Source organism: Camelina sativa, chromosome 10, assembly GCF_030686135.1.
Source record: "Camelina sativa cultivar CO46 ecotype springtype chromosome 10, ASM3068613v1".
NCBI lineage: Eukaryota > Viridiplantae > Streptophyta > Magnoliopsida > Brassicales > Brassicaceae > Camelina > Camelina sativa.
This window is the reverse complement of record NC_141889.1, coordinates 14,429,626-14,448,186: the sequence shown is the minus strand read 5'-3', so window position 1 is coordinate 14,448,186 and position 18,561 is coordinate 14,429,626. Positions and strand designations below refer to the sequence as shown.

At 37.1% G+C, this 18,561-nt stretch overlaps 1 protein-coding gene and 3 pseudogenes across 2 annotated transcripts; 3 read left to right on the top strand and 1 right to left on the bottom strand.

The window, feature by feature from the left end:
• The first annotated feature begins 1,753 nt into the window (after positions 1-1,753).
• LOC104719067 (adenosylhomocysteinase 1) lies at positions 1,754-3,836 on the top strand. The gene is made up of 2 exons (XM_010436910.3): positions 1,754-2,552; positions 2,780-3,836. The coding sequence occupies exons 1-2, from the start codon at positions 1,842-1,844 to the stop codon at positions 3,524-3,526; spliced, it is 1,458 nt and encodes a 485-aa protein (XP_010435212.1). The 5' UTR covers positions 1,754-1,841; the 3' UTR covers positions 3,527-3,836.
• A 1,427-nt stretch (positions 3,837-5,263) lies between these two features.
• On the top strand, positions 5,264-6,191 carry LOC104720410 (F-box/kelch-repeat protein At3g06240 pseudogene; annotated as a pseudogene).
• Positions 6,192-7,609: 1,418 nt separating this feature from the next.
• LOC104720408 (F-box/kelch-repeat protein At3g06240 pseudogene) lies at positions 7,610-8,698 on the top strand (annotated as a pseudogene).
• Positions 8,699-9,574: 876 nt separating this feature from the next.
• Positions 9,575-10,296, bottom strand: LOC104719066 (protein RALF-like 31 pseudogene; annotated as a pseudogene). The gene has a single exon (XR_015569235.1). The product of XR_015569235.1 is annotated as a protein RALF-like 31 pseudogene (transcript).
• Between the last annotated feature and the right edge of the window lie 8,265 nt (positions 10,297-18,561).

Sequence of the window (18,561 nt, the reverse complement as noted above, 5' to 3'; positions counted from 1 at the left end):
CGTATATTGAGGGTTAAAATTTCTATTTCACATCATAAACAAAATGTTTTTAAGTATGAATAAACCAATTAGTTAAAATTGATAAATATAAAAAGAAAAAAAAACAATATTAATAAGGTGGAAACAAAAAACAGAAAGGTCACATGTCGTGGATCTAAAGCATTTATTTAGAAATACGCCGTTACAATAAGCGGAGAACATGGGACGTCTCTCATGGGCCAATGAGACGAACGAGAGATCTCATAATTAAATGATTTCAAACATGGAGAATTCATGGCAGAAGAATGATGATGCAATTTAAGCGACTTTAGAGTGAAAGTAATACACTAGAGACTAGAGAGCAATGCATTGTGAGCCAATTCAAGTGAGTGATCTAAACTGATACAAGCGGGATGATGAACTGATTTAGGACGAAGTTTTGGGATATAATATAATTACAGATGTATTTAGCTTTAGTTGCTGAACCATGATTCGGTTAATCTGGTTAAGTTGTCTAAAGGAACGAATTTGAAAGGAAGATGGTAAATTGAAAAGATACTCAAATTCTAAAACAATTCGAAAGCACAATACACTACTTAATCTACTCCTATTTGTTAATGGCATAATCCTGATCGATCATCATAGCTACAATTTTCCTTCTTATTAGGTTGATCATTTTTGCTCTTTAGATGTGTTTTTCTTTTTTTTTAATTACCACTCTTGGTCTACTTCTCTATATTCTTGGCATTTAATTACTTGAGCAAGAATAAGAAATCATATTTTGTGGCCAATGAAATTACACTGCATATATCTTACATAATGCTAGTCATGACTAGCAACTCTTCTGTTACTTTTGTGGATACATTACATCCGCTAAGAGACCGGCTACTCCAATGCACGTCGTTCTATATTTAAATAACACATGTTCCTGGTGACAATAAACTCTAAGCAACCCATCTCAATATCATGTGTGCCCATGGTGAATGCCGCAATATGATGGTGCTGAATGCATTTATAGCATAAAATATCGTTGTAAATAACTTACGTGTTTATTACTTTGTTTCTTTCAAATAAAATGTCATTCTAAAATTTTGTCATTTTTTTTTTTTTGAATATGATTTTTTTCACTTAAGTTTCTAATATACCCTTAAAACAAAATTATTTTTCATTGAATTTAAACTATAACTTAGTCAAAAAATACATGTATGATTCAAATTTTTTTATAAAAAATCTGTATGAATTATGTCAAAATTACATATTTCGTGAAACTGAGGGAGTATTTATTAATATTAAAAACTCTTAACTAATATATGGAAATGATAAGATTTACAATGATTTTTAATGATACTACAATAAATGTTTTTGACAAAAATATATTCTGTTTTAATATGTACTAACTTATGCTGAGGAAATAAAACCTTCTATTGAACATAGTTGACAAGTCTTGAATAGTCATCGAAAAACTATTCATCATTGGTGGGCTACCGTGAAGGCCCGTTAAGGTTCTCAAATAAGTCATCCCTAACTACAATATATACGATTCGCCAAAACAAATAAAATACAGCCACGTGGTAACCCCTCCCACATCGCCGTCCGATTAACCCACGACAAAGCTCACAAACACGAGTCATGCTGCTCGTGCAGCGTGTTCCGCCATATACGGGATTACCAACTTCTACCAGATCCACCAAACCCTCAAAACAATCTGAACCGTTCATTCCAATTTGACCTCATCTATATATACTCTCACACTCCCCTTTCTCTTCTCCTCGCACACACACACTCTTCTCTCTCTGCCCCCTTTCGATATTTTTTTTCAAATCTCAGATCTAGAAACCATATCTGAGATTCCCCTTTCAACGATGGCGTTGCTCGTCGAGAAGACCTCAAGTGGCCGTGAATACAAGGTCAAAGACATGTCCCAAGCCGATTTCGGTCGTCTCGAACTCGAGCTCGCCGAAGTTGAGATGCCTGGACTCATGGCTTGCCGTACTGAGTTCGGTCCTTCTCAGCCATTCAAAGGCGCTAGAATCACCGGATCTCTTCACATGACCATCCAAACCGCCGTACTCATCGAAACCCTAACCGCTCTCGGAGCTGAGGTCAGATGGTGTTCCTGCAACATCTTCTCCACCCAAGACCACGCCGCCGCCGCGATCGCTCGTGACTCCGCCGCTGTTTTCGCCTGGAAGGGTGAGACCCTTCAGGAGTACTGGTGGTGTACGGAGCGTGCTCTTGATTGGGGTCCAGGTGGTGGCCCTGATCTGATTGTTGACGATGGTGGTGACGCCACGCTTTTGATCCATGAGGGAGTCAAAGCTGAGGAGATCTTTGAGAAGACTGGTCAGGTCCCTGATCCTACTTCTACTGATAACCCTGAGTTCCAGATCGTGTTGTCTATCATCAAGGAAGGTCTTCAAGTTGATCCCAAGAAGTACCACAAGATGAAGGAGAGACTTGTTGGTGTCTCTGAGGAAACCACCACTGGTGTTAAGAGGCTTTACCAGATGCAGCAAAACGGAACTCTTTTGTTCCCTGCTATTAACGTCAACGACTCTGTCACCAAGAGCAAGGTATTGATCACTACTTACCACCTTTACAATACGTCACGTTTATAGATCTGTGGTTTTTGATGCGTTAGGATTAAACTAAGTAGATGCAAGATCTGAACTGTTTCTTGAAACTAATATTATTTAGTAGCGAGTATCCTTTGGTTACAGTGTTATGGAGATTAACGTTTTGACAATTTTGATAGAGATGTTGTACTCTTATCTAATCTAGTTGTGCTCTTTACTTGCAGTTCGACAACTTGTACGGTTGCCGTCACTCACTCCCTGATGGTCTCATGAGGGCCACTGATGTCATGATCGCTGGAAAGGTTGCTGTTGTCTGTGGATATGGTGATGTTGGAAAGGGTTGTGCTGCTGCCATGAAGACTGCTGGTGCCAGAGTCATTGTGACTGAGATTGATCCTATCTGTGCCCTTCAAGCTTTGATGGAAGGTCTTCAGGTTCTTACCCTTGAGGATGTTGTCTCAGAAGCTGACATCTTTGTCACCACCACCGGTAACAAGGACATCATCATGGTTGACCACATGACCAAGATGAAGAACAACGCCATTGTGTGCAACATTGGTCACTTCGATAATGAGATTGACATGCTCGGACTCGAGACTTACCCAGGTGTGAAGCGTATCACAATCAAGCCCCAGACTGACAGGTGGGTGTTCCCAGAGACCAAGACCGGAATCATTGTCTTGGCTGAGGGTCGTCTCATGAACTTGGGTTGTGCCACTGGTCACCCTAGTTTCGTCATGTCTTGCTCTTTCACCAACCAGGTGATTGCCCAGCTCGAGCTCTGGAACGAGAAGTCAAGCGGAAAGTACGAGAAGAAGGTGTACGTTCTTCCCAAGCATTTGGATGAGAAGGTCGCAGCACTTCACTTGGGCAAGCTTGGAGCCAGGCTCACCAAGCTTTCAAAGGACCAATCTGACTACGTCAGCATTCCAATTGAGGGACCATACAAGCCTCCTCACTACAGGTACTGAGAGAGAGAGAGAGTGTGTGGACAAAGCGGTTCTACTTGTGGTTTTGTGTTGGGTTTGTGGTGGAAGAGTGGAACAGTTTGAGATATTGGTCTTTCTGATGAAGTTGACCAAATATCTATTAATAAGGGTTATTGGCTTTCGAAGGTTGTGCTTTGTTTTCTAAATTTTTCATGAGACTTAAAAATTTAGTTTTTGTTTTAGTTTCAGTTTCCTCTCTTGAATTTATTTTGTGTGTTCTGTTCAACATTGTACTCTCCAAACAAATGAGAAACCAAAAAAAACAAAGGGGAAACTTTTTTCGGCATCCCAATTTTAGCGACTCAATAAACACAAGAAACACATGCGTTCGCTCAAAGTTCAAACTACTTCGTATATTTTATTTACATCAAACTACATTCGACAATGAGATGTCCACGAAGACATTAATGCGTTTTCATGTCTCTAAATTCAACTATCATTCTCCATCATGTACTTGTTCCTCGTAATTAATAGGAATCTTAATTAATAAACTGTTGGTCCACAAAATGCAGTTTTAGCGATACCCAAATATTTCGGTATCTACTTAATCAGTGGCTCCACCATAACCCTATGCCATATGATGGCTTGTACTTGCTTGTATTGTAGGTTTCGTTTGTTAATCTCTTCACAAGAGAGGGAGAAGAAACTTTTTTTTTTTTTTTTTGTGAACAAACTAAGATGTATGGTTGGAACTAAAAGTGTGGTGCTGGTAGTAGTAGTACAACGGGGGCGGGGTTGTTTGTTTTTTTTTTGTTTCTGCACGGGTTTAGGGTCTCTCTTACTAACTCCGAGTATTGAGAGAAATTATAGGCCGAACCGCAGAAGTTCAAGAATTTCCACGATTTAACAAAATAATAATATATGGTTGAAGCCTTGAAGGATTCAAAACACTTAAAAGATTACAATTTGGATGTTATTCAGATGAAACCCTATCAAATAGCTTAGAAGATGAAGGCGTGAGAATTATGATTTTAAATGATTTTTTTTTCTAATAAAAGCACACATGGTAGTCAAATAATACAAATATTGCCTTTGTATTTAGCTTGTTGTATAATCTAGGCTTAGGGTTTAGCTTGCTTTAAAAATATATATTTTCTAAAGCAAAGGTTCAAAACGACGAAGTGGGAAAACGGGGGAGAAGAGGGGAGCAATGACAAAGCTTTACCGACGAAATTTCCCTACCTTCCTCAGGACATGATCACAGAAATTCTCCTTCGATCAGATGCTAGATCATTAGGAAGATTCAGATGCGTGTCAAAGCCTTTTTACTCTTTGTTGTCCTGTTGGACATGGCCTGCGCTCAATATGCCACTCGGCCCAACAAAACAAATTAATTGTGGTTTCGGCCCGACACAATTGGGAGCAAGTCATTAACAATCCGCAAAGGGCAATCTCGGGAATTCACGACGAAAACCTTAGGTAGCCCTAGGTCAACAGTCCTCTATAAAAGGAGAGAACATTTATTGAGATCACCATCCTGACCTTCAGACTTTACCCGGAGAGCAATACTTTGCATCGATATCTGTTATTGTTTTCTGTGTAATCCATTTCCACTTCCGCGCTCGTCATTATTATGTTTGTTAGTTCTCCTGTGAACTGACGAACTTAATCTTGGCTCTTTGTTAGTGACGACCTCAAATTAACTCGTTAATAAAAGGACTAGCTTCACTTTTCCCCGAAACCTTTATTTACTTAGTGTTGTGCAATCCCGGTACAAACATGTCCGATCCCACGTTTGCGAAGAAGCATGTAGATCATAACACGGTACGTTTTGGCCACCACAGACTTATCATATCTTCTTATAATAATTTATACGCGGTGAATTTTGATTCCATCCGTGATGGTTGTGGAGGAATAAGGGATTTGACAGCTGTGGAACTCGATTATCCGCTTAAAGAAGATAAAGTTTTCTTACCGAAATTGAAACCCAACCACCTTAGAATCCAAGAAACTATCGAACGTGGTTGGTCAATCTCGGCGTTCAACAGTTAATAAAAGTGGGTTAAATTATGGTTTTGGTTTTGACTCTCTGACCAATGATTACAAAGTGGTTAAGCTTTTTGATTGTAGCAAGAACGTCGACAATTATGTCTACTCATTGAAGACAGATTCGTGGAGGCGGATATGCAATATGCCTTATAAAGAAGTCCGTTTCACTTCTTCTGTGGAACTCAACGGTGCAATCCATTGGATTCCCGTGCTTGGTGGAGTAGAAACTCAAAATGAGGTTACGGCGTTTGATCTTAACACAAAGAAGTTACGAGTTATGTCAATCCCTGATTTGGGCGAAGGATGTGAGCATAACTACGGAAGATGTATTGTCAGTACTCTTACAGGGCGTCTCTCTGTGGTTCATTGGTGCTTCAAGATACATGATGTCATATGGGTAATGAATGACTACGGGGTCGAGAGTTCATGGACTAAGATTCGAATCAGCGTTTCTTTAGAAAGCATGAAACCACAACCACTGTGTTCGACCAAGAATGGCGAGGCGGTTTTGTTACTTGATGGACACTTGGTCATGTACAACTCTGAGCGTAGTACTTCGAGGATTCTGAAAATCAGCGGTGTTAAATCCGGCAATACGTACACGTACGTGGAGAGCCTCATATCACCAAACTTATACGGTTATAGTATAGAGAGATGAAAAAAAATGGCATGCGCTATGTTCATTACGATCGTGGAGTTCACAGATTTGGGGGTTTAATTAGTTTCTTCTAAGCATACTTTGTTCATTACTGATTTTTTTACTTAACAAAACTAAAACTATATTGATGAGATTTTTATTGCACGGTCATATTCTTAAATTTTCATAATTTAATTGATACATGTCGTCATAAGAATATGACAGTGCTATTAATTAGTATTTTTTATTGCACTGTCATATTCTTAAATTTTCATAATCTAATCTATATATAATAGCAATCCGAAGAAATGCCACCAAAAGTTATGTTTTTTTCAATCGTACATTTTGGATAATTTTAAAAAAAAATCTGTAGAAAATTTAAATTGTGTATTTTACAAAAAGTTGTGATTGTTCGTTGTAACAGTTTTTTGTTATTCTTGTAAATTTGCAACTGTTCATTGTTGATTTGTGTCTATTCGAATATTCATATATTTTGAAATCTATATATATTTGTCTGTTTGAACTGTTTTCATTTCTTTGCCATGACAAAAAATAATATAAAATTTCACTCTCAACTGTTTTTACAGCTCTCCAAATTATATAAAATACATTTACTCATTACAACAATAGTTCAATATTCTCAGTTAGGATCAATTTGTCATAATGTTTTTTTTAATTGTAGCTCTTTACCATAACTCTTCATAAAAATATCTTATATTTATAATACTTTAAACAATATGTTTTGCACAATTGCTTCTATTCTACATAATATTTTTTGTTATAAGTTTTCTTTTTGATGGTTGTGTTTTTAATAACAGTTTATGTATTCAAACTATTCTATTACATTCAAATATTTTCATAATGTATAATTTTAAATTTTAAATTTTAAATTTAGTTTATTTTTGTTTTCTTAAATACTTCCCCCACGACATCGCGGGTGTCTGAGTCCTAGTTAGACTAATAGCACAAATCTTTTTGGGTTTCAGATATAGTGTTTTTTTTAATTGATTAATATCCATGCAAAGTAAATTACTATTTTTTTATACTTGTTAACATCTGATTGACAATAACCTACATGATACATTGTTTTGAGTTTCAACAACCATTATGATTGGTTAGTATTCATGCTAAATGAATTCCTTTTTTTTTTTTATCTCAACTAAAAGATTAGCATATATATTGTTTTTTTTCTTCCTTTTTGTTTATGGAAAAGAAAATTCTAAAAAAAGTAAATGGATACCGAAAAGTAAACAGTCGCATATTTTTTTTTTTTTCGCTTATTTTCCTTTTTACATGTGTAAAACACCCATATATATCATTGACTTATAAAGTTATAATTAATTTAGCTTGCTGTTTAAGCTAGGGTTAGGGTAGCCTTACTAGTGAGCGGCACACATATACATAAGTTAGAAATAAAGGTCTCGGTTCAGAGAACGATAATGGATGTGAGGGGCAAAGGAGGGAGCAATCACGAAGTTTCACCGACGAAACTGCCCTACCTTCCCCGAGAGTTAATCACAGAAATTTTCCTTCGATCACATGCTAGGTCATTAGGGAGATTCAGATGCTTATCAAAGCCTTTTCTCGCTCTGTTGTCCGATCCCAACTTTGCGAGGAAACATGTAGATCATAACACAGTACGTTTTGGCCACCGCAGACTTATCCTATCCTCTACTAATAATCTTAATCTATATGATTTGTTGTCCGATCGTAACGCTGTACGTTGGGGACACCGTAGACCTTGTAATAATCTATTAGCTGTGGATTTTGATTCGATCCGTGATGATTGTGGAGGAAATAGGGATTTGACTGCCGTGGTACTAGATAACCTGCTTAAAGAAGATGAATATGACCTGAAATTGGATTCAGGTGTAATATCTAGAACAAGTAGCGTTTATATCTCCGTATCTTCGAACGGGTTGGTGTTTGTGCATATGGCTTCGAATGCGAGTGATGTCTTCTTGTATAACCCGACTACCGGAGAATCCAAGAGAATACCGGACGTGCCTGAATATCTGCGTTCCAGTTCCAGTGTAACTTGGTCTTGGTTTAGTTATGGTTTTGGTTTTGATCCTCTGACCAATGATTACAAAGTGGTGAGGTTTAATGTTGATAACGACAATTATGTCTACTCATTGAAGAAAGATTCGTGGAGGCGGATATGCAATATTCCTTGTAGAAGAGTCTATTCCAGGACCTCTGTGGAACTCAACGGATCGATCCATTGGATTTCCCTGATTAGTGGAGGAGAATCTCAGAAAGTGGTTATGGCATTTGACCTTAACACAGAGAAGTTACGACTTATGCCATTGCCTGATTTGACCGAGGAATGTGACCATATCTATGGGGGATATACGGTGGGCACTCTCAAAGGGCGTCTCTGTGTCGTTCGCTGGTGCTTAGAGATGCATGATGTTATATGGGTAATGAACGAGTACGGTGTCGGGAGTTCATGGAGTAAGATTCGAATCGGCGTTTCCTACTGCCAAGTCATGATACCATTGTGTGTGTTCCACCAGGAACGATGAGGAGGTTTTTCTACTTATCAATAAAGACTTGGTCCTGTACAATTTTGAGCGTAATACTTGGAGGAGTGTAAAAATCCGCGGTGTTGAATCCCGCAAGTTGCAACACGCAAATACGTACGTGGAGAGCCTCATATCACCAAACTCTTACGGTTTACAGAGATGAAGAAAAGTTCTGCTATGTTCATTACTTTGGAGTTTATTTAGAGTTTGGGGGTTAAGAAGAACTCATGGACTCTTAACCAATGGAGATGCCCTTTGAAAGTTTGCAGCCTTCTCACGAGTTTAAGTACTAAAGAATATAGATGATTTTGGTGTCACTTGTGATGATTATAATATTCATGCCCGTCTGAAGTCTGCGCACAACATTGTTGCCACTCTTAGGACTTAAAATTTTATTAGAAAGTTTAAAGCATTCTCACGATTTTTGCTAATTACACGAGCAAGAGCAATATCCTTCCATGATTTGGAGAGCTCCACTGTGCAGCTAGCAACCCTGGCAGGTTTTGAGCCATCATAGTGTATACGAGTCCCTCCTAATTCATAGCACAACACAAATAAGTACATCTATTTCTATAGTAGAATCAAGCCAACGTTCTCACAATTAATTCACAAGTCCTTTTTATACTACTATCTTTTTAATTCAGCTGATCTTGAACCAGTCATGACCTGAAAGACTATATTAGCAACTAAAATAGGACCTGAAACTGGACTTGGTTTCCTGTAATAACAACACCAACCTTTCTACAAATGGTAACCTTGCTACTTTACCAAAACTATATAAGAACCATCAAGCAATCTCTACATCCCCAAGTGAAAAGCTTCTAATTTGGGTACATAAGCAAACAACCAAAAACACCCAATTTTGATCAATCAATCTAATGAAAACATCATACAATTGAGCATTGATAACCAAAATAGCTTAATTAAGGTTACATATATATAACAATTATTATATCAAAGTTTCAGAGGTTACAACAACAAATACAAAAGTCTTAATCATATAATAATTTACTTGCCTCTTCTCTCAATCTCAAGTCTCAAACCCAAAAGACCCCAAAAAAAAAAAAAAGCTCCCAAATTAATTGCTTCAGGTGTTGATGTCGCTGGTGTCTCGAGCACATCTAGTAATGGTTTCGCAACCTCTGCTGTAAGAATTAGCTTGTCCGGAGCGACAATCGTAGTAGGAAGCTCCTGGTTTCTGACAAGGAACCATGTCTCTCCTTAAGGTTTCGTATCCGATGTAACGTTTATGCGCCATGAGAACTCTCCGGCTGATCTCTGACGGCATCAGATCTTCGTCTTCTCCGATGATGAGGCTGTTTCGGACTAGCATTGCGTCGATCTCTCCGTTAGGCGGGATCGAGATCGCATCGGAGATTGTGAGGAGAAGGATGGCGAAAAACACCGTCGCGATAGAGTTTAACATGTTCGATGTCGGTATATGAAGATTGTGCCGACGCGATCTCTCTCTCTGTCTCTCGCGCTGGAGCTTAAAGCAGAAGAAGTAGAAATGGGGGTAGTTGGTGAAAGAAGAAGAGTCGCTGACAAATGTACAGTTTAAAGTGTTCGTCTTTAGGCCGGTTTGCAAAAATTATAATCTGTCAAGTTAAACCAGTGTCTTCTTCTCCCATTAGTGAAGTTATTTGACTTTGTAACTAAGGATTAGTCTCGGGGGTTCGGGTATTCTGTTTCGTTCTGGATATACAGTATAATCTCTATAAATTAATACTCGGTAAATTAATAACGTCTATAAATTAATAAATTTCTCCGGTCTTAAGTTGGAACTAGTGTAATTTTGGACACTATTCGATAAAATAATAAATTAATAATTTTTTTTGAAAATTTCATGTAAAAATATGGTCTCATCAATATCATAAATTAATAATCAAATAAAATAGTATATATATATATATATATCTAAGAAATATATATATATATATATCCATGAAAATCTAGTGAAATATGAATCTATTGTTGTTTGTTTGTTCTTGAATTTGCATTCTTGTTGGAGAACATCTCTAATCTTTCTGACTCCATCAAAAACTTATGGTGTTGTCTTCTCAAATCGCATCCAAAAATTGTAGAGAGTTCTTGACGCGATAATTGCTTCTTTACGTGTAACTGGTTCTAAAAGTACCGTCATATCTTCTTCAACTACATCATCACCTTGAAAAATAGTAGTAGCAATTTCTTCTAAACTCTGAAAATCTGATAAAAAATTATTTTCATAAATTAATATTTTATTAATTTATCGATAAATTAAAACCTCTATAAATTAATAAAATTTCATGGTCCCGACCTTATTAATTTATAGAGGTTCTGCTGTATCCATTTGGTTTCGAGTATTTTGGATTTAAGAGTTTATGATCCAATAGGTTAATTTACTATTTCAGTTTGGGTTCGGTTATTTTTTGGGTATCCGAAACAGTGTGATATATATTTTTAAAAATAATCTTTATATAAAATTTGATTATAATTTAACAAATATATCTAAATAGTTCCAAATATTTGGTTTATTTAATATATTTTGGTATTTTGGTCTAAATATATATGATGTTGATTTAGGTTTTTAGTTTAATTTTATTACCTTATCTAAATTAACACGTACTAGGTTGACACCCGCGCTACGCCGCGGGGTTTTATTTAGAAATTTTTTATTTAATAATTATTTAATAATACCTATAAGTTGTAATATAAATCATATTGTTTAAAACTATAATTAATTCAAACAGATATATGACTCTCATTTTTTAAGAACAATACATGAGGTGAAAGCTTTATACTAAAACTTCATATACAAGCTTCATATGATTTCTAGAGCATTTGTTTGTTTGTTTTCTTGAAAAGATGTATAAAAATATTCTGTCAACAAATAGATTTAAAAATAAATTCCACTTAAATTTCTTACATTAAAAACAGGACACTTAGAGTAATAACAATAAACTTTATATTATCTCACTAAGACATGAAATCAATAAGCAAATAGATATGTTCCTAGTGAAATCACAGCAACTAAAATTTAGGAAATTATTAGGCATCAAGATGAAATAGCTTACTTGGATATCTAGATTGGGGATGGGAACAAATAGTTCCAGTACCGGTCTGATCAGAAATTTGAAGAGATTCAATACCACTGGACAAGGATGGTTAAGACTTGAAAATTTAGACCGTTTTCTTACTCTTGGTTTTATTTGTGATCAAGTCAAATGAAAAATGATTATTTTCTCTAAATACTTAAATGATACATAAGTCCAGCTAAGGAAGCTTAATGGCTACGGTTCACCTCATCCCTCAATTGAAATTAACCCCAAATCCACACAAACAATATGAAAATTGTAAGACTTAACTACATATAATGCTTCTTCCTTCCCCGGAAAAACACAGACGACACAAAACAGATGATTAATTAGGGATTACATGCATTGAAACTATCAGAAGTGCTCTAGCTTTCCAAATTATTAAATACACAAATCAAAACAGTTGGTATTGTCGTTGGTATGAATTGCAAGAATGGACTTGGTGTACATACCCATCAATTGATATTGTCGTTGCAGTCAACCTCACAAAATACAATGGATGTGCCATTGCAATCCAAAAATCTGCAGATAAAAGACAATGTAAAATGTATTAAAATTCTTATAAAAAAGTATCCCTAGATACCAGACATGCATATCCAAAAACAGATCGTATGATCTAGAGTCTAATATTATGATCAATACATCCAATGAGCATTATGTGATGTAACAATTTATGTCTACTGTTTTATTTATTAGTTATCATAAATCAATTAATTCTATACTGAAATAAGAAGAAAAACAAATATTGGGTGCCTAACAGAGACAATCAACAAAGCTAAAGAGACATTAATTAACATGAAACGTTGAAGAAAATAACACTTTCTGCATTACAAAAACAACTCTTTCAAGTCTTCTTTATTTTTATTGGTTGTGCAATTCTGAATGGTCCTTCAACCATCCTTCCTTCATCTGGATTCGTTATAGCTCCTTTTTTCTCAAAATCTTTTATAACTTTAAACGCACCCTAAAAGATCTTTCATATGAAACGTTTTTGGATCTGTTCTTCTAATTGAATTCTTCTTCACTTTGATTTGAGAAGGATGGACATAGCGGCTACAATATCGACCGAGATGCAGGAGAAAAAGTGACGTGTAAAAGAGATTGATTGTTATTGGAACATAATGCTTAGTTGTATTAATTGTTATAATTGATTGGGTTAAGTTTTTAATGATGTGTCATGTTTAGAAGAGTGTAAAAAACTTATGTGTTAACACGAGGTGAGAAACGTTCTACTTTTATTGTATTGATTGAAATATCAAAACTTCGATGTAGCGCAGTGACCACATCACACGTTCATGTTTGTAGAGATCTTTAAGTTTGATTGTCGGCTAACACATATTTTTAATATGAGTTCAGTTTGATTCTCGGGACCAAAATTTTGGTTCGGTCCATTCAGTTCGGTTTATTTTATCTAGGACTACCAAGGAGTCTCTTATAAATGGAGGAAATAACAGAAGCTTTTATTAACTAAAGATCTAAAATAGGTAAGATTTTTTTTTACTTCTATATTATCAAGAGAAGTAAAACAATTATTTGAGTATATTTAAAGTTTTAAACCAAATACTTTGCATTGTTTATATTGTTTTGATGAAAAAAATAATTGTTTCTCTTCTTTCCTCTTTTTTTATTTTTATTTTTATTATTTTTTTTCTTTCTCGCCTTAGATTTGCATTGCCGGTGTATAGGCTCTTTTTTGCATGTTAAGACGATTAACGACATATCCGTTTAAATATTGGTAGGCTAGCCTTGGAGGTTTGGTGGTTGAAGGGTTGTTTGAGCCATCTTCTTTCTTCAATGCCATCAATAATATACGCCTAACCGATCTAGATCGAGGTTAGCAATTCTGTCGACGTTAGAATTTTTGAAGATATATAAATTATGAGTTTTCTCTTTTTGCAAGTTAATGAGATTAAGGATATTAGATTTTTGGTGTGTTTTGTCGATCTATATTTCAGGATAAAAGTTGTGGGATCTGACTTGTTGTTTGTTCCATCTTACTTATGCTGGAATCCGTTTAGACTAAACGGTTTAGTCTGATCAAAGGTTTCGAAAACGGTGATGGAACTGAAAAAAAGTAGCTCTTGTAAATGCCTAAGTTAGTATATGAGTTTCTCTGTTCCGGTTCACCATCCATTGCCAAGCTCGTAACTCCGATAAATTCACCCGATATAGCTTTGCCTTCGTACTTATTGTTGGATTAAGCTTGAAGAGAGCTTGAAGTTATCCTAAACCTATTTGGGAATTAAGTGTCTTGAGGAATAAGGACTTGAATAGTTTAGGAGTTATCTAAACATATATTTCCAAGTAGGATTAGGACAAATTGGTTTTTCCTTTTGTTATAAATATGACTGCAATTGCGCTGAAGAACATATCAGTTGTACAAGAGAGTTAGTAGTTTGAGAGATTGGGAGAGCCTTAGGTTTTGAGTTATTTTCCTAAAGGTTTAATAAAGAGAGCAAGTTCTTTGTTAATCTTCTTCTTTCAAACTATTGTTTTGTGAATCTATATTTGGTATCAGAGCAAGAAGATCAGGAACCTGTGAAAAGATGACAGACGACGGAAGTTCAGATAACAAAAACAAGCAGATCGCAGTCACCGGAGACAAACCAAAAGATGGAACAACATCGTCATCGTCCTCAATATCATGTCCTATGCTAAACACAACCAACTATACGGTTTGGGCCATAAAGATGAGTTTTGTGCTCAAAGTCAACAAAGTTTGGGAGGTGATCGAAACATAATCAATCGATAGTGATAAGAATAACCTAGCCATAGCATTGATCCTGCAATCCATACCAGAATCTCTTATACTGCAAGTCGGAGGTTTGGGCATAGCAAAGAAGGTCTGGGAAACAATTCAAACTCGACATGTAGGAGCTGAGAGGGTCAAAGAGGCTAGACTACAAACCTTGATGGCTGAGTTCGACAGACTCAAGATGAAGGCATCAGAAACCATTGATGTTTTTGCTGAAAAAACTTTCTACAATCTCCTCAAAGACAGCCTCTCTCGGAGAAACTATTGAAGAATCAAAACTCGTAAAGAAATTCTTGAAGAGTCTTCCAAGGAGAAAGTTTATACATATGGTTGCCTCTCTCGAGCAAGTATTAGATCTCAATACTGTAAGCTTTGAGGACATTGTTGGTAGGTTGAAAGCATATGAGGAACGCATTGCTGAGGAAGAAGACACTCAAGAGGATCAAAACAAACTCATGTATGCGAATACTGAGTCAGAAAGCCGAGATTACAGTGGAGACTATAGGGGTAGAGGACGTGGTGGAAGAAATTTCAGAGGACGGAGACGTGGTCGTAATACTTGGAGGGATCCATCACAGGTTGTCTGTATTAGATGTGGCAAGGTAGGTCACTTTGCCTCACAATGTCCAGAACGTTTACTCAAACTTGGTATAGTGGAAGCAAAAGAAGGTGAACATAAGGATACAGAAGAAGCTGATAAACTCATGATGCATGAAGTTGTCTATCTAAACGAAAAGTATTGCAGACCAAGTAAGTTTGAAGCGGACAAAGATGGGAATGATGTCTAGTATCTCGACAACGGTCAAGCAACCATATGACATGGGATTAGAGGTATTTTGACACACTTGATCAGTCAATTACTGGGAAGGTTAGATTTGGAGACGACTGAAGGATCGACATCAAAGGAAAAGGTACAATAGCTTTTATCGATTCATATGGGAAGCAGAGAGTGATGTCCGATGTATACTTTATACCAGAGTTGAGGAGCAACATCATAATCCTTGGACAGGCTACATAGGCAGGTTGTGACATACATTTAAAAGGAGGTTATCTGACAATGTGTGATCAAGATGGAAATCTGTTGGTCAAAACAGAGAGGTCTAAGAATCAGCTATACAAAGTTAACATGGGACTAACAAATAGTGTGTGTCTAAATCTCTTGAGTGCAAGTGAATCAAGTATGTGGCATGCTAGAATGGGACATGTTAATTATGCCACACTATCGTCGATGTTTACCAATGAGCATGTGTTGGGAGGACCGAAGAAATCACTTGATAAAGAGATTTGTAGCTCATGTCTACTTGGAAAGCAGCCTACACAACCATTCCCACAAGCAGCTAGCTTTAGAGCAACAAAGAAGCTAGAGCTTGTACATGGAGATCTTTGCGGTCCTATAACACCTTGTACAAGTGCTGGAAGTCGATACATATTTGTGCTCATCGACGACTATATACGGTACATGTGGACCATTCTTCTAAAGGAGAAAAGTGAGGCATTGCAGAAGTTCAAGAAATTCAAGACAATGGTGGAGAAGGAAACAAAGGAAAGGATTTAGACTTTTCGAACTGATAGAGGAGGGGAGTTTGTGTCTCTCGAGTTCAACTCTTTTTGCGAGTTTTCTGGGAACATTTTACATTTGACATCTCCTTATACCCCGCAACAGAATGGAGTTGTGGAACGACGTAATAGAACACTTATGGAAATGACAAGAAGTGTTCTAAAACACATGAAGATGCTGAACTATCTATGGGGAGAAGCTGTTCGACATTCTACTTATTTGTTGAATAGAGTTGTCACAAGATCACTCAAGGATCAAACACCATATGAGTGTTACCAAGGTAGGAAGCCAGCAGTTGGACATGTTCGGGTCTTTGGTTGTATTGCCTATGCCAAGAAAGATAAGGCGCAACTAAAGAAACTAGATGATAGAAATCCGCTTCTTGTACACTTAGGAACCGAACCTGGTTCCAAAGCGTATAGGCTGTTTGATCCTGAAACCAAAAAAATTATAGTCAGTTGTGATGTTGTTTTCGACGAAGAAAAAGGCTGGAACTGGAGTAAGAACAAGTCTGAACAAGATGGAGAGGGGAGTTTCCAGATTATAATTGGTGGACTAAGAAGTGATGATACGGTAAACAAGTTGACTGAACAACCTATGGTAAATGTTCAGTCTGATGAGACTTGTAGTGTGGAAACAGGAGGAGATGAGCAGTCTGATGATGAACTGCCTGCATTACTCGAAGGACTGCCTGCAGTAATAGTTGAAGTAGAAGGTAAAAGACATCGAACTAGGCCGAAGTATCTCGATGACTATGACTGTTTTCAGATTGCACAAGAAGAAGGAGAACTAGCGTTGCTATGTTTAAATCATGAACCGAGAAACTTTGGAGAGGCTAGTGAATCCATAGAATGGAGACGAGCTTGTGAGGAAGAACTTGAGTCTATTGAGAGGTTTAGAGTCTGGGATCTCGTAGATTTGCCAGTAGGATCGAAGCCAATTGGATTGAAATGGGTCTTTAAGATCAAAAGAAATTCGGATGGGAGCATCAATAAATATAAATCATGACTAGTAGCAAAGGGTTATGTCCAAAAGTATGGTGTGGACTTTGAGGAAGTGTTTGCTCCAGTAGCAAGGATTGAAACAATCAGACTTCTACTTAGTCTTGCTGCTTCTAGTGGCTGGGAGATACATCATTTAGATGTCAAAACGGCTTTTCTACATGGTGAGCTTGAGGAGTTAGTACATGTGAGTCAGCTAGAGGGATTTGTGAATAAAGGAGAAGCGGAGAAAGTCTATAAGCTCAACAAGGCCCTGTATGGTTTACAGCAGGCACCAAGGTGCTGGAACAACAAGCTGAATCGAATCCTCATAGAGTTCGGTTTTTTTCGATGCTCAAAGGAACCCTCGGTTTATAGAAAGAGTTCTGATCATGACCTCTTGATTGTAGGGGTGTATGTCGACGACTTGTTTGTTACAGGAACAAGTCTAGAGATCATTATGAGGTTTAAGGAGGAGATGTCCCCAATGTTTGACATGAGTGATCTTGGTAAGTTGTCATACTATCTTGGAATTCAAGTAAGGCAACATCAAGGGGGAATAACACTTGATCAATCAGGTTATGCATTGAAGATCTTGGAGGAAGCTGGCTTACAAACTTGCAACTCATTTCATACACCAATGGAAACAGAGTTGAAGTTATCAAAAGCAGAGAATGAGAAGGAGGTTGATGCAACAATTTATCGCAAGAGAGTAGGGTGTCTTCGTTATCTACTTCACACTAGACCGGATCTCTCATATTGTGTGGGAATCTTGTCAAGATATATGCAGAGTCCAAGATTGTCACACGGTGCAGCATTGAAGCAGTGTTTGTGGCACTTAAGAGGAACTGTTGGCTTGGGACTTTCTTATGAAAGGTCGAGGGTACGTAAGCTTGTTGGTTACAGTGACTCTAGCCATGGTGGTGATCCAGCAGATGGAAGAAGTACCTATGGACATATCTTCTATTTTGGGAACAGTCCGATCACATGGTGTTCTAGAAAGCAAGATGTTGTGGCCTTGTCATCTTGTGAAGCTGAGTATATGGTGGGAACTGATGCTACTAAACAAGCAATTTGGTTGCAGGAGTTGTTGGCAGAAATCACTGGTAGTTCTGTTGAGAAAATCCTGATTCGAATTGATAATGAATCAGCGATTGCATTGACAAAAAATCCAGTGTTCCACGGACGTAGTAAGCATATTCACCGGCGATATCACTTCATAAGGGAATGTGTTGATAACGGACAAGTAGAGGTGGAGCATGTTGCAGGTATCAATCAAAAGGCGGACATTCTCACAAAGGCGTTAGGAAGAACCAAGTTCAAAGAAATGAGGGAGCTCATGGGAGTTAAAGACTTGGCAGCTTTGGAGTTCAAGCTTAAGGAGGAGTATGTTGAATTAAGCTTGAAGAGAGCTTGAAGTTATCCTAAACCTATTTGGGAATTAAGTTTCTTGAGGGATAAGGACTTGAATAGTTTAGGAGTTATCTAAACAT

Bases quoted from the DNA above. Each gene is read 5' to 3' on its own strand.
- LOC104719067 (XM_010436910.3), top strand. From the start codon at position 1,842: ATGGCGTTGCTCGTCGAGAAGACCTCAAGTGGCCGTGAATACAAGGTC. The intron at 2,553-2,779 runs GTATTGATCACT...CTTTACTTGCAG, and splicing joins ACTCTGTCACCAAGAGCAAG to TTCGACAACTTGTACGGTTG.